Here is a 15,244-nt window from a genome sequence, read left to right as displayed (position 1 = left end):
AAGTCCTGCTCTTGTGGAAGAAGTCCCTCTCAGTGAAGTTTTGTGTTTGTATGCGTATTTCTTTTGTTATTTTCTTATCTCCCTAAATACCTTTTCAGGGAATTATTTCATAGTAACAGAGTGCTACCTGCCTGCATTCCCAGCTGAGCTCTAATATTGTTTTTGGCTGAATCGTTCACCTGCTCTGCCTCAGTGTCTCTGTAAGATGGCTTTTCGTTGTGGACTCACAGTAGGGTTTGAATTGGAAGATGATCCTTGAAGGCCGTCTTGTCCAACCCCCTGCAATGAACACAGACACCCTCAGCTCCATCAGGTGCTCAGTGCCCATCCAGCCTGCTTTAGCCCATCACTGTGCATTAACCATGCCTGTCACTTTTTCTGAAGGTGCCTTAGTATTTTATGAAGGTGCTCCTGCCTATCTGCTGTAGGTCAGCATATGAATACAAATATGAATAATGTAGTGTGATGAGATTTGAAGCCTCTGTATGTGATAACAGCTGCTGTATCCAGCTTGTTCTTTGCCCCTGCCACTTCATAATCAATGGCAAAACTCCTAACATTTTTTTCATCTGTCCTGTGTTGTTTTGGATAACTTGACCCATGTGCTTCCACCTCTGCTTCCCAGTGCAGTGTCAGGGAACACAGTGGGTGCAGTACACAGTGACTGTACCAGAGAGCTTTTTGAGCCCTGCCTTTGTAGATAAACCAACCTGTTTAGTAATCAGGCTTTAATTATGCTGTATAAGTGGCTTGTGGTATGCCTTGGCCCTCTCTGGCATAGGGAAGACTAGATCATGTTTTGATGCTGGCAGAAGGCGTTCAATCCATTGCAGTTCTCTGATCCATCAAACTTGTAAATCAGGAAGGCTTGCCATCTTTATTCATTTAAGGAAGTAGGATTTTATCTTGGTTATTGTGTTTTGTGGTAAGCTGCATGCTAAGTCATAGTGCAGTGGATTCATTAACAAGTCTTTGGGGCAGGTGGAACAGAACATTCTTGTTGACTAGGTATGGCCCATGTTGCAGCCATCCGGAGGCTTATGGTTTTGTTTTTTTCTCTCTATGAGTCAGTGGGTTGTGTCAATTTATTTAATTAAGCATCAGCTGTGGTTTGATGTTTTGAAGCTTAGTTAATATCTAGTGGCTGCCAAATGGTAGGAGTCGAGGATCTGGTCTACGAATTGTCATGCAAGGTCAATTATGTTAAAAAGGAAAATGTAGTGTTACTTTGTGCTTGTGCTCATTGTGATGGATGGAACAGTTTGTTGTAAGTCCTAGACTCCCATACAGAGCTTTTGCCTGTCTGTCTTAGACTCTGATCTCTGGGTCGCTTTGTCCTTTTCTTGCTGCTCCCTGTTGATGTGGGGTAGGTGTTGTGTTTTTTTTTTCCTTTGGATTCTTGCCACAGTTCAGACTTTCTGCCATTGAGATTTGGTCCAATCTTTGTCTACCTCTCAATTTCAAGTGAAAATACTCGATTCAAAACCACAAAATGGTCCCTGAGCCAAACCTCCCCAGCCCTGCCAAAAGCTATGCAGTCTCTGATAAGCATCACCCAGTGTTGCTCTGTAAGAACCACACATTGAGGACCTGACCACATACAATCACTGCCTTGAGAAGTTTGTCCTCAATGGGGCAAAGTGTTTTTAGTGTCTGCATAAGCACCGATCCCATGGTGCTACATTTGAAGTCATTTGGCTGCCTTGCGGAAGTGGAAGCTGTTATGGAAAGGAGGTGCATGGATAAAAAGCTGGGGTGTTCCTAGCATGGGCTTCATCATTTCCTTTTCCCCCAGGTAAGTGGGTTTGGGGGTTATGTTTTTCCCCTGTTTTTTTCTGGGCAGATGGAAGCTCTGCCAGGACGGTGCTTGGATGCTGACCATTCTGCTCCCTGCTCCTGTCCTGGTGTTGTGACTGCACCTCCCCAAACATGAGGCCAGGACCATGCATGCTATGTTCCCACCGCCCTAAATCTATAGCACAAGTTGCTGTGACTACTGAGCAAATGTTTTAGCTGTCAGAATTTGGAAGCACAAGGATGTGTTTCAACAGTAACAGTTGCTTTGATTCTTGAGCATGGTTGAGTGAAGAAAAGCAAAGCTATACTATTTGTCTCACCCAAGCATCTGTGTTTATGTAACTTTGTAAGGCATTGTAAAATTGAACTACAGCTGAGATGCTGCAGCACCACAGATGTTTCTTGGGCAACAGGCTCTTCTTGAAGCATTTGACTTCCAACACTGCAAGAGCACAACCTTCCCTTTGCTAGTGGCAAAATTATGCTTTTGCTGGCATGGGCTAACAGACACCAAAGCACATCCACTGTGTCAGTGAACTACACTGCAAGATGGTACAGCAGTCAGGCTCTGTAGCTGCCTCCAGTCCCCGAGCAAGGTTTGTGCATCTCCTTCTGCTGTGCTTTGTACTCACTAAGTCTTGCTGATGTTATTTTTTGGTTTATTTCACTGTGTTGGCATAAATTCTTGTCTGCCCCGGCTACAAAGAAAGCAAATAGGTGCAGGTAACATTTGGAAGACGCTGCAGAGGTTCTGTGCAGAGCAGTCACCCAAGTCTGTCCTGAAGAACCAGCCTCCAAGTTTACAGAGGGCCCTAGGGACACAACCCCTCTGTTCACACGTCTCATTTCAGCTTCTCTGAGGAACTCCTGTCTTTTCTTTATGTGGCCCAGTGTGTATTTCTTCTGCATCGCTTACCTCTTAAGATGTCTCAGGTTTCCTGATGGCAGGTCAGATTGCTGGGGAATCTCTTTAAGGCCCTGCCCTTTGTAGCAGCTCTGCACCAGCTACAGGTTACCATGAATGTGTGGTATAAACCTCGTGGAACACGTTTCTCCCCTGGAATGAAGTCCACGTGTCAGTGGTGAAGTCAGTCTGTCTGTCTGCAGTCCTTTTAGTGATGACAGATGGCACAGTAGGGGGAGGCAGAGGTGTCAAGATGTGCCTTATTGAAACAGCCCTTTTTCCATGATTATTAGGCCTTGCAGACCTGCCCTTTGGCACGGCATCAGAGGAGAGCTCTGCACAGATGCCCATGAATGTTGCCTTCCCAGTTATTTTGTGCCCACTGGCCAGTCTGGCACATTCAAAGCTTGATGCACACGGGGATTGTCATCAGTTTGCATTCCTCTCTGCGTTCCGCATGGAAAGAGGATCTGGTCAGCAAAGGGATGATTAAAATATTGCTCTTGGTCATTTACATTACAGCATTCATCACCGTTTTCCTCTGTGACATATATATGGCCTGTTGCTGTGTGCTTCAGTCCCTAGCTGTGAGCGTGGAATCATTAAGGTTGGAAAAGACCAGCAAGATCATCAAGTCCAGCTGTTGACTCATCACCACCATGTCCCTTATTGCCACATCCTCACAGCTCTGGGACACCTCCAGGGATGGTGACTCCCTTCCCTGGCCAACTGTGCAAACCTCGCCACTCTTTTCAAGAAGAAATTGTTCCTAATAGCCAACCTTAACAGCTCTGCTAACTGAACCTGCCAGCCACACCAGCTCACTAGATTTTGGAGTTAGGATTTTTTGGTGTAATGACCCTCTGGGGGTCCCTGATCTACTTTATGGAAGAATAAGATGTAGCTGTACCACAGCGCATTAGTTCCCATAGCATTGCCTTTGCATGAGATGACTGTCCCATCTGTCTTCCCTGTCTCTGTGCAAGGCACGTGGCTCTGGAGCAGCAAATGGTGATTTTGATCAAGATAAGGCAGTGCTGATAGAGAGCTCTCTGATTTGAATCCCGATGTTGAGGGCAGTGCACGAGCTGTGCAGGTTAAAGCATCTGCTAGCCTGCCAGAGTTGGGCTTTTGCCCAGGCTGCCTGTCATGTAAGAAGGCTGCCTTGCTTTGGTTTCTTTTCAGTATGTGAAACCTGAGGTGGTTTCCTAGAAGGAAAGACTGTTCCATCTGTTTTATTCAGGAGGAGCTTCGTGAGACAGCAGCTAGCATGACTATTCAATGACTTCTGCATGAGAAAGTGTTGCAGCTCTTGTTCAGGGCTCCAGAAGAGTGAGGGAACACAGGGTGTGAGAACCTCAGTGTCTGGTGTGGGCAGGTGCATTTGGAGTTCTACTGAAGGGCAGATGTAATGAGTGCATGAAGAAACAAGACGTGAGTTTTGGGAAGGGGAGCCAGCAGGCACGTGGATGTGGCCCTTGGGTTGCTGTCTTTGTCTTGGAAGTTAAAAGGCCTCTGGGAAGTTCCCTTAGTGAGGTGGGGAGGCTGAGGGGAGATGTGCCAGTGGGGATTCTGAGTTGTTTGAAAGTGAGGAAAGGGATGGGGTGAATGGTTTTTGGTGTTGGAGGTGGTGGCCATAGGGTTGGGCTTGGCAGAGCTGCCAGGAGTGTTCAGAAATGACTTGGAAGAAGTGATGGAGCAGTTTGTGAAGGACACCGAGTTGCTATGGGCAGCAAGGTGAAAGATGCTGTAGAGGAGCCACGAGAGATGGCCCTGCAGGGTGGGCACAGTGACAGAGCAGCATCGTCCCTTCACAGGCAGGAGTGATGATGCAGTTAGGACTCAGCGTGAGCCTTTAGGTCACACAATAAAAAGGCTGCACAAAAAAAAAAAAAGGCTTCATGGAAACATCAGTGGTAGAAAGGATAATAAAGGGGAAAATGCTAGGATTAACTCACAGGGGACGGTACAGAAAACAACTGCAACCCACCTCCCTTGCGTGTGATGCACCTGCATCTCTGTTCTGGAAAGCAACACTGTAAATCTGGGAAAGGTCCAGATGATGATGGTTAGAAGTGCAGGGAATAGCTATAAAGACAAGGACTCGCTAGCCTGGAAATGGATAATTATGAAGGATTTTGTAGAAGCCTATACAATAATGTGTATTCTGGAGATGAATACATGGTTTGCCATCTTCTCCAGTGCAAGAACTGCAAGGTACCAGATCCAAACAGGAGGAGGCTGGATTCACACAGCTTGCAGTCATGCTGTGAAACTCCTCCCTGTGCTCTTCTGTGGATATTGTGAGTATTTATGCATGCTTGTAGGAGGACTGGAGAATTCCATAGAAAGAAAATCCTTCGAGGAGCACCAACTGAACGGAGTCTCCATCTGGCTCTGTGTGTCTGTGCTGCACACAGCTGGGAGGCGTTCAGTAAGAGCATGATACTTCATGTCCTGTGTTGTGCTGTCTCACAGGCAACCACACGTTGAACAGGATCCCAACTGAACAGGATCCTGGTTGACCCAATGTCCTGAATGTGCAGATAAAATCTCATCTCTGCCTTCTGGGTCACAACAGTAACTTCTGGAAATGCTTCAGTAAGGGTAGTACAAGGTTAGACTGCCAAGAGGATCTGCAGAGTTAAGTGTGGTGAAGTCATCTGGGAAGCCTCATTCAGCCCTTTTTGAAGTGTTAGCGCTGTAAAGGAAGATGCTGTCGAGTGAGAGGAACTCAAGAATTGCTTGTAATGCCATGGACTTTTTACTAGGTGGCAGTAGTAAATTGTAAGTGATGCAGAAAAGTCCGAGTTCTCAGCAAATACTGCTGGAGTGAAGGCAGAGGATGCATTGAAAACATGCATGTGGTGAGTTATTCCCCATCTGCTGGTAAGCAGAGAGAATGCCAGACATCTGAAGGTGCTGTTTGGATCAGTGGGGCCCAAATAGCTTGACCTACAAGTATTGGAAGTGCTGATGGTTATTTTAAATTAGAATGGCAGGGAGCTCCAGAATTCCAGCCAGTGCTGGAATGACCTGCACACCATTATCCTGATGGTGAGTCTGGACAGTACTTTAGAAATGCTGATACGTTATTTGGTTAATAAATAACTCAGGGTCAGGCACGTAATTAGTGCCACACATCTGTGTTTATAATGAGTGGAATCATAGAATCATAGAATCACAGAATTGCTTAGATTGGGAAAGACCTTAAAGATCATCGAGTCCAACCATGACCAAACCAAGCTACCTTAACTCTAACATCCCTCAGAGAAAACTGACTTGCTAAGGCTGACAGATTTAATGCACGTCTTGTTGTGTTAGGTCCAAATTCAGCACTAGACAACATCTGACTCGAAGAAATTAACCCTGTATATCATTAGCAGCATGCTGAATGGACAAGATTTCCTTAATTGTAGTATTGGTGGTGATGGGTGGGACTCATGGTCTTGAAGGCCTTTTCCAACCTTAATGAGTCTGTGGTTCTATTAGTGACTATCAAACCAGGATGTTTCATGTCAAGCTTTTTTTCCAGGTGCTGATGCAATACATACCAGCAAACTTAGCCTTATCCGGTGCATAGCATGGACATGTGAGCATCTGACTGCTTCATTGCTGCAAAGTCGTGTGCAGGATTAGAAGTTTGTGTTTAGATTGTATGATGAAGTGGCTTAGGAGATAAACTGAGCAGAGTTACCAGCTGACATTCACAAACCGTTTCATTGAGAGATCATGAATTTACATGCAATTAACAGCTCTGTGCTCAAGGAGACTCAAGTAGTGAATCAACAACAGAGAAAATGTAAGAGAGAGCGGAAAGGAGCTGTGTTAATATTTGAATGAGATTTTTACTGGAAGGAGTCAGCAGGGGGATTTTGGCAGTTAACTCTAGAGCCTGTATAACTCCCTGCTTTGTTTTCGGCAGCCTTGTTTGGCTGGTTTTGAGCTTACTGAGGGTGCTGCTGTCCTTGTCCTTTAGGAGGACATTACACAGGACTGGTGCTGGTGTCACAGCTTGCTTGGAGCCACTCCTGGGAGCTGGGATGTCTTTCTATCCCTGTGTGTGTTTGGGACTTAATGGGGAATCATTCACCATTTCTAGGCTGTGGTTTGCTAGGTTTGCTCTGTCACAGAGTTTCATTCCCAGACTTTGCCCTGAAGTCCGTGTTTCAGTCTTGCTCCATTCCATGACTTTCCTCTTGGCATTACCGAACTGTGGTGCAATGAATTGGAAGCTCTGGACATCCACTGAATAATTCACATTTTTCCTGAGAAGCCATGAGTGTGTGGAGTCCTCTGATGATGCCCTATCCCAGGAGATGCCCAAGCCCATGGATGGAGCCCTGGGCATCCTGGTCTGGTGGGGGACAACCAGCTCATGGCAGGGGTTGGAACTGGATGGACTTTGAGGTCCCTTCTGACCCAACCATTCTGTGATTCAGTTACTCTGTGATTCCAGCCCGGAGTTGTTTCATTTCTTCTGTAGTCCATTTGCCAAATGCTGCTCCACATTTGACAGGTTCTGTGGTCCCCTGTTGCCTTCTCTCTTGTAGGTTGTGTAAGGTCAGGAGATGGTCAGAGCTCCTTGTGCTTCTGCTTCAGTTTGGCACAGTCTGTGTCAATCCATGTCAATTTAAAACACGGTAGTCATCAGTTATACTGGGCACTTCTAAATGTGATAAAATTGTGTCCTGGAAGCTGTAGTTGCCATGTTGTTCTTCACTGTTGACATGCACTCATTGTTGACACATTCTTTTGTCTTTCTTCAGGATGGGATAAGCATTCTTATGGGTACCACGGTGATGATGGGCACTCCTTCTGTTCCTCGGGGACAGGACAACCCTATGGCCCTACGTTCACAACTGGAGATGTCATCGGTTGCTGTGTCAACCTCATCAACAATACCTGCTTCTACACAAAAAATGGCCACAGTTTAGGTGAGTAAAAAAAATTGTTCTCGAGAGGAAGGTGCTCAGCTGCTGTTTACTCTTGATAAGTTTCATGGGCTCTATCTCCTGTTCCACATTTGTGGGTAACTTTCAAGAAACAAGAGAGATAAAGAGCACTCAGCTGCAGTCAGGATTGTAAGTTGGTTTCAAGGCAGCTAAAATGGTCTCTGTGCTGCTTGGTTTGAGTAGGTTAGGATTGTGTCCCCTGACTGTGCTCCTTTCTTCTGCTTCTGCATGGAAGATTGGATAAGGCAGCTAATGGCAGGGCAACAGGGAAATAAAGAAGTGGGAAGCTTAGTATATTATTCAACTAGCTATAAAACCACAGTTACCAGCGTCATCACTTTTTAAAGGGACTTATCCATTCATAAGCATTGGTCCAAGTATTCCCAAACATAGATGTTGATTCAGCATAAGAAATATTGCTGCTTTATTTCACAGTCATTCTACTAGTTCTCCTAAAGCTACGGCCTTAAGGGTTTTGTACAAAGGAATGTCTCACAGGTGTTTTCCAGGCATCTATTGTATCTGATTTGTCTAAAATAAAAAGTTGTATCCATTTTCACCTAAAATATCTTTCCCTTGGAGGACATATTCTCCAACGTGGATAAGTTCTGGTCAATTTTTCTATAAGCCATGCAGTAAATAGGGGGCAAGCACTCCTTTTCCTTTGCTTCTCCTTGCTCTGTCAGCTGTACTTCGTTGAATCACAGTGAAGAAGCTGGTAGAAAAATACCCAGTTAAAAGAGTTGTCAGAGCAGTTATCAGACTGCCTGGGCTGAAGGAAGGAGCAGGTCCAGAGTGCCTGTAATGTGTACAATTTCTGGTGAGTTCTTGGTAAGAAAAATACAGAGGTCCCCATTACATGAGATGGAGCTACAGCAGCAAGCCCAGCGAAGGGCCATGAAGATGCTCGAGGGATTGGGGCAGCTCTGCTATGAGGAAAGGCTGAGAGAGCTGGGAGTGACAAGGATGATGCCAAGAGGACGAAGCCAGGCTCTTGTCAGTGGTGCCCAGGTACAGGACAAGAAGCAGTGGGCACAAACTGGAATACAGGAGGCTCCCTCTGAACATCAGGAAGCACATCTGTGCTGCACAGGTGTCGGAGCTCTGGCACAGGCTGCCCAAAATTGAGTCCCTGTCTTTGGAGATCTTCAGAAGTCACCTGGCTGTGGTCCTGGATGCAGCTCTGAGTGGCCCTGCTGGAGCAGAGGATTGGACCAGATGGCCTCCAGGAGTCCCTGCCTGCCTCCAGTCTGTGATGCTGCAAAGGTAGCAGGCTATGTTGTAGCAGCAGAGAGTTGAATCTGCAGTATGGGGCTGCTTCTCCTCTGTCTCAAGAAGAATCTGTTCCATGAGGCAGATTCAGAAGGCCCTAATGCTGATGCAGACAGAACTTCTTTGGAAAAATGGTTTTCAATTTTCCTCTGCTTTCATCCCACTGTCTGTTGATTTTTAGGGGATGGTTGCCTAGAAGTGACGCACGTGGCTTCCCAGAATCTAGACCACATGTTTTGCAACACGTTGAGGTCTGCAGCCCTAAGTGGAAAAAAAGACTTCTCTGGGAACCCTCCTGAAGGGTTGCTCGGATTTTAGGATGTTTCTTTAGGAATGTGATTTTACTTCTTTTCTGGAGTAACTATTTACTGGCCAAACTGTGTGTGATGCTCTGCCACTTCTGGTGAAGACTTCTGGTGAAGACTACCTAGTGAGACCAATCACTAACTTAATTAACTTAATCCATGAGCAGTTCTGTACTGTGAAGATAAGTAGAGGTGTGAGAGCAGCAGCTAACAGCATCAAACAGAAGCTGTGGCATTTTCTAATGGTTGCATTCAGCGAGGAGTGCTGATGTGGTCAGCAGTGATTGAAGTACTGGGGAGTAGCAGGCCATCAGTTGTTGTCCTGACCCCCACAAAAGCTACTGGAACATTTTGCTGCGTGTTTTGCAAAGGTTTGTAAGGAAGGGGATGAATGTGCTTTTTGTTGGCATTCCCTGACGTGAAGTCTTCAGCTGCTGAGGCTGAATCTCTCTCCTTGTAGGGAATGAGGTCACTGCATAATGCTGCAGCAGATAGAATATTCATGAGACTAATGAGCCCCCTTTTGATGACAGTTGACTCGGCAGCAGGTTTCACAGCCCTGCCTTTGGGCATTTTAATTTGTCTCACTTTCATTGAACGCACCATAGCTTTGTCTTTCCTTACACGTAATATTCTCTCTCCATCATATTCTATCTTCATCACGACTCCTTTTTGCCTGTTGTTTTGATACATGCCCCCCTTTGTTTTCCTTGCAGTTTTTTTCCTGTTGCTTAACTGTGATCTCCATACTTTTTCATTTAATCAGATCCATCAGGACCACTGTGTAGGAACTGTTTTCTTGGCCATCACAATGTCTGGATGTTTGTTTGGAGCTAAGTCTCGAACTTTGTTTGGAGTCATCACATGAGAGCTGTTTGACATCGTATGTAGTCTTAAATACCTGTTCTGGAAAATGTCTTCTGTGTCTTCCAGCTGCAATCATTAAGTGCTGTTGACAAATTCTGAGCAGAGTCCTGGCAGTAAAAAAAAAGATGATGTGGTAGGGCTAGGAGTGTGATGAGAGTGAACTGGGAGAAAAAGAGTGAGAAAGCTGGGGCTCTAGCCATTAAGCAGATGGTCTTGGATGTGGGATGTGATTAGGAAATGTGACTGCTGTAGGTTTCTGTGATTAAGTGGACGAGTTTGCTCAGGGACTAATGTGTGAGGGTTTCAAATCCATGACTTAGACAGCAACCCAAGGTAAATGGGCCAGCAAGGCTACGGGAAGAGCATGCAACCCTCTGAAGCACTGGCATGGAAAATTCCTGTCTGAATTTGAGTGCAGGTTCTTAGAAGACCAGGTTACCCATTTTGCCACCAGTTTAGAGATGAACAGGAACACTGGTGCAAATGAAGAAAGCTGTCACGGAGACCTGCAGATATCCTTCCAGCTTTCCCAATTTAACAGGTCTGTTCTCAAACCAGATCTACTAAGAGCAAGAGCACTGAGAAGCTTAGAACAGGACTTGATAGATGAACCACATTTAAAATGAAAGAAAACACCAAATGCAGCTGCAGCCTGCTTTCTCTGTAAGAACAGTTTACCCAGGTAGCTCAACTGGATGGTGACTGTTTCCAGGTCTGCTTTGAGCTACATGGCCATAATAATGCTTCTCCTCAGCAACTTGCAGCAGTATTTCACAGGCCTGTATGTCATAATCCTCAAAGTGCCCATCTTGCTGAATGTGTTGGCACTCATTACAGTCTGCAGCACAGCAGGTGAAGGTGTTGATCACACTGCTCCCCAGCACTGACTCTTCATTGAAGTGAAAGTGATCATCTGCCTTGCTGATCAGGCTGACGCCGTGGACTTACAGAAGAGGCTTTTCACACACTGTTGCTTTGTGACCTGTTGAGCTGTCCAGTTCTTCTATCTTTAAATTTCTGATGTTTGTTATTTCACATTGGATCCAGGCTTTGAGAGAGAGTGCAGTTTCAGATTCAGCTGCCTAGTTAGAACTGTGGCTCTTTCACTTTCTGCTGTTGACTTTGTTGGATGCAGATATGTAGCAGTACAGGTTCAGATATGTTTGTGCAACAGATCTAGATGTTGAAAACATTTTCTTGGTCTTAGTTTCATAATAGAAGGCACTAAACATATAAATGCCTTAATTTAAAGGCAGTGTAATAAACTTATTTACAGAACTGTAGAGCAATTTACCCTGGGAGGGATCTCTGGAGGTCATGCATTCGCAGCCCTGCTGAGAGCTAGGTCAGCTTACTGAGAAACATGTCAAACTTTACTGTCTTCAAGAATGGAGATCCCCAAGGGGGCTTTTCTGGCCCCCTGCTTTATTGTTTAGTTCTTCCATTCTGACCTTTTCCCCTGCCTAGCATCTAACCAGAATTTCCCATGTTGCAGCCTGTCTTTTATTTCCTCCCATCTCCTGTTAGCAAGCAGCTTCAAGAAGAGTCTGGCTCTGTCTTTTCTGTACCCTCCTGTTAGGTAGTTGAAGGCAGCAGTAAGTGTCTCCCTTAATGTTTTAGACCAAACAACCACTTTTCCCTTTGCCTCCCTTCTTGTTGGCCTTTGCTGGACTCAAAGCCAGCAGAAGAGCTCTTCAGCTACTTTTGCCAAGCTCCATGAGGTTTGTGCTGGATCCTTTCTGCAGCCTGAAGAGCAATATGTCCTCTACCATGTTGTCCGTGCTCCTGCTTGGTACCTGTGAGACATCTGAGAGCGTGTACCCTCCCATCATCCAGCTCATTAGTGAAGATGTTAAACTATGTTGACCCTAACGTTGATCCCTGAGGAACAGCACTTGGACTTTGTGCTACTGACCCTTCAGTGCTGACAATCCAGCCAAATTCCCACCCACACTGCAAGGAACTCTTCCAAAGAGGAGATAAGCCTCGTTCTTGTCTAAGGGTTGAAGCAAAGCGTGAAGCCTGTGGTGGGGAGTGTGTGGAAAATGGATTTAGGGCAGAACATGCACAACAGGCAAAGAATAAGTAGACAATAGATGGAACAAATTGCCATGATGTTAATTAAACATTATTGGCTATTTAATCAAAATCCAGTTTGTTTGTTTGTTTTTCTGAGCATCTACTATGAGAGTGGCGAGGTGCTGGAACAGCTGCCCAGAGAGGCTGTGATGCCCCGTCCATCCCTGGAGGTGTTCAAGGCCAGGTTGGATGGGGCCCTGGGCTGCTGTGAAATGTGGTGGTTGGTGGTCCTGCCTGTGGTGGGGAGATTGGAGATTCATAATCCTTGAGGTCCCTTCCAACCCAAACCATTCTGTGATTCATTTGATTTTGGATCTGTGCTGTTTCAGATGGTAATTGTTTCCTGTGTTGTCTCCCAAACTTGGTTTAAATGGCCATTTCAGGCTCATCTGTTAACATTGCCCAGAGAGCTGGGGGTGCCCCATGTCTGGAGGTGCCCCAGGCCACGGATGGGGCTGTGGGCAGCCTGAGCTGGTGGGGAGCAGCCAGCCCATGACAGGGCTTGGGTCTTGGTGGGTGTTGAGGTCTCTTCCAACCCAGCCGTTCCATGATTCTTTGATTCGTTGCAGCTCTTCTTTTACTGGTTGACCACCTGAAATCTCCTGTAGAACAGCCATAACATTAACATCAGAGAATGGTGCCCTCTTGCTTTGACACATGCTATCGTGCTTTTCAGTGCAGCAAAGAAATGGTGACTGAAGTGGGGACGTGGGTTAGAGCAGAAATGGATCCTGCTATGACCAGCTGTGATATCTATCAGGTTTTGCTCTGTTTGTCTTCCCATGTGCCAAAGTGAACAAAAAGGGAAACCATGCAGTTTTTTTCCATTGCTTGTATTTGGAACTGTAACAGCATCGTGGAGGATGAAGCTGTTCTTTGCACAGTATTTCTCAGGTGTTCCAGGCTGTAGTTTGGTCCAGTGGCAAAAATGTTCCCCAGCTGTAATGCAAAGCATTGGGATTCTCATTCCTGTCTCTGACTGACTGGTAAGGAGAAGCAGCTACAGACCGACCCAAAGCAACGTGATAGTGAAGCTCTGTTTCTAAACCCAAAGTGTGCCTGGAAAAGTATCTCCTTCAGAGTAACAGAGGGAGAAGCAAAGAAAAGAAGAGCAACTTTTTGGAAAATTAAATCTTAGGGAGAGATTTATAAAAAGTTTAGGCTTTTCCATGGACCTTCTCCAGAGGAGAGGGTTGGGGAGGGAAGATTCTTCTCAATGTGACAAGTAGTGAAAGTCAGGGTCAGAGGTGGGACTGATTGAGGTGTGGTAACTTTCTGTAGCATGATATGGATGTTGTCAAGCTGGGAAAATATCTTTTGTCTTTTTAATTGTAATATTTTTCCCCCCACAGGTATAGCCTTTACAGACCTCCCTGTAAGTACACCTCTTTTTAGTATTTTGGCTAAGACTGCAAACAGAAGGGAAGGGGAAGATTGTGGGGATGTGAATTTTTTAATTTTTTACTTGCTCTTCTCATGGTCTGTTTAAAAAAAAAAAAAAGAAACAGTAAAACACAGTGCTGAATGGTGTGGATGCTCTCTTTTCTGAAACATCACAATCCCAGGGCTGGGATGTGGGCTGCTCACGTACCTCCTCTGAGCCCTCGCCACCTCAAAGAATATGTCACTCCTTCTCCTGCAATTAAAGCCTGGATTCAGAGTGTGTTGCAGGTCACTGTCTTGCAAAGGCAGCATCCAGTGTGGGGAGTGTATGTGCAAAATCACTGAGTGGTCTTGTGTTCTGCCTTCAGAGAGCACAGAAATGCTCAGTGATGTTATTCTCAGCTTCTCCCTCTCTTACCCAGGGCATCCCTCTGTTCCTGCTGTTCCTCAGTCTCCCATTGATCTCCTGCAATGTCAGGAAACTTCTCCCTCAGTGTGGATTTCAGACATTTCTCTCCGTGATCTAAATAGCTCAGGTGCCAGATTCACCCTAAGGACGTCTGCACCTGACTTCCATTGTCCCACTCTCCTCTCCTTTAATTATTTCCTTCTCTTTTGCACACACCTGTGTATTCCATGGTAGGATATAATTCTGGCCCTTTCTGCTCCCTTGGTCCATTGATTCTTGGTTGCTATTCTACAGAGTTAAGGCTGCTGCCCTCCTGAGGAAGGAGATCCTAAAGCCACGTAAGGCTTTTATATTTACATAGTGCAACTATTGCCAGAGAAGTAGTAAAAAACAGGACGTTGATACAGCTTGCAAGTGATGTCTTTCATTTATTACAACATTTTGATCCAGGCAGGAGCATAAGGTTGGCTGGTTGAGCCCTTTGCTTTTCCACCTCTTGAGCTTCAGTAACATTTAGGGTGATTGTGTTGACGTAGCAGTGAGACTACACAAGAAATGGACATGACCCTTCAAAACATTATCAGTATTGTATCCTCAAAGTGTGTGTTGCAAAGTTCCCCTTTCAGAGACAAGTGAGGAAGACAGCATTTTGCAATATTTGCCATTAGCAGGAACTTGAAATGAGGGCTTGTAATTGAAACTCATGTTTTCTTGGCATCATTCGGACACACACTGAAGCATAATTGTTTCAGCTTGTTCCGTATTTCAGTTCCTTTTGAAGAGTGTTTACATTTGTTCAAGTGTGCACTGGTGGAAAAAAATGCACAGGCTGAAGTTAATACACGAGTAACTGCTTGCAAATAGAAGTGGAGATCCCACAGAGGGAGTTTTCCCTCTATAAATCAGTGCTTACACTTAGCTCTGTTTATTTACACAAGCCCATATCAGGTTAATCCTGCTCGGCAAAGCAGCTGTGTGGTGAGAGTGCAGAGGTGCAAAAAGAAGAATGTGGAATGGCCCAGAGTGGGACTGCAGGGGCACAGAGGGAGGAAAAGGTTGGAAAATCAAGTCGAGATGAACTGGGGATACAAACAGCTGGCAGTCTGAGGGAGAGGTGGTCAAAAGTCTGTGGGAAAGAGGAGAAACTGACTTCAAAAACACCTTTTCCTCTGGCACCATTTATCATGCTGCCTTTTCCTTGCACATCCTTCTAGTGCAGCGACTTCCGTGGTGTGAGAATGTGAAAGCAGGAGATGTGCTGAGCCAGCAGTGA

At 45.5% G+C, this 15,244-nt stretch overlaps 1 protein-coding gene across 2 annotated transcripts in view; it reads left to right on the top strand.

The window, feature by feature from the left end:
* RANBP10 (RAN binding protein 10) overlaps window positions 1-15,244 on the top strand; it is a 54,441-nt gene that overhangs the window by 26,713 nt on the left and 12,484 nt on the right. For both annotated transcript variants that reach the window (XM_052686160.1, XM_052686159.1), the window contains exons 4-5: window positions 7,471-7,638; window positions 13,532-13,554. In XM_052686160.1, coding sequence (XP_052542120.1) covers window positions 7,471-7,638; window positions 13,532-13,554 — 191 coding nt within the window. The remainder of the gene's footprint in view (window positions 1-7,470; window positions 7,639-13,531; window positions 13,555-15,244) is intronic.

This window comes from Tympanuchus pallidicinctus, unplaced genomic scaffold (assembly GCF_026119805.1).
Source record: "Tympanuchus pallidicinctus isolate F22 unplaced genomic scaffold, pur_lepc_1.0 scaffold22, whole genome shotgun sequence".
Classification (NCBI taxonomy): Eukaryota; Metazoa; Chordata; class Aves; order Galliformes; family Phasianidae; genus Tympanuchus; species Tympanuchus pallidicinctus.
The sequence above is the reverse complement of the archived record's forward strand: the minus strand, read 5'-3'. Positions and strand labels throughout refer to the sequence as shown.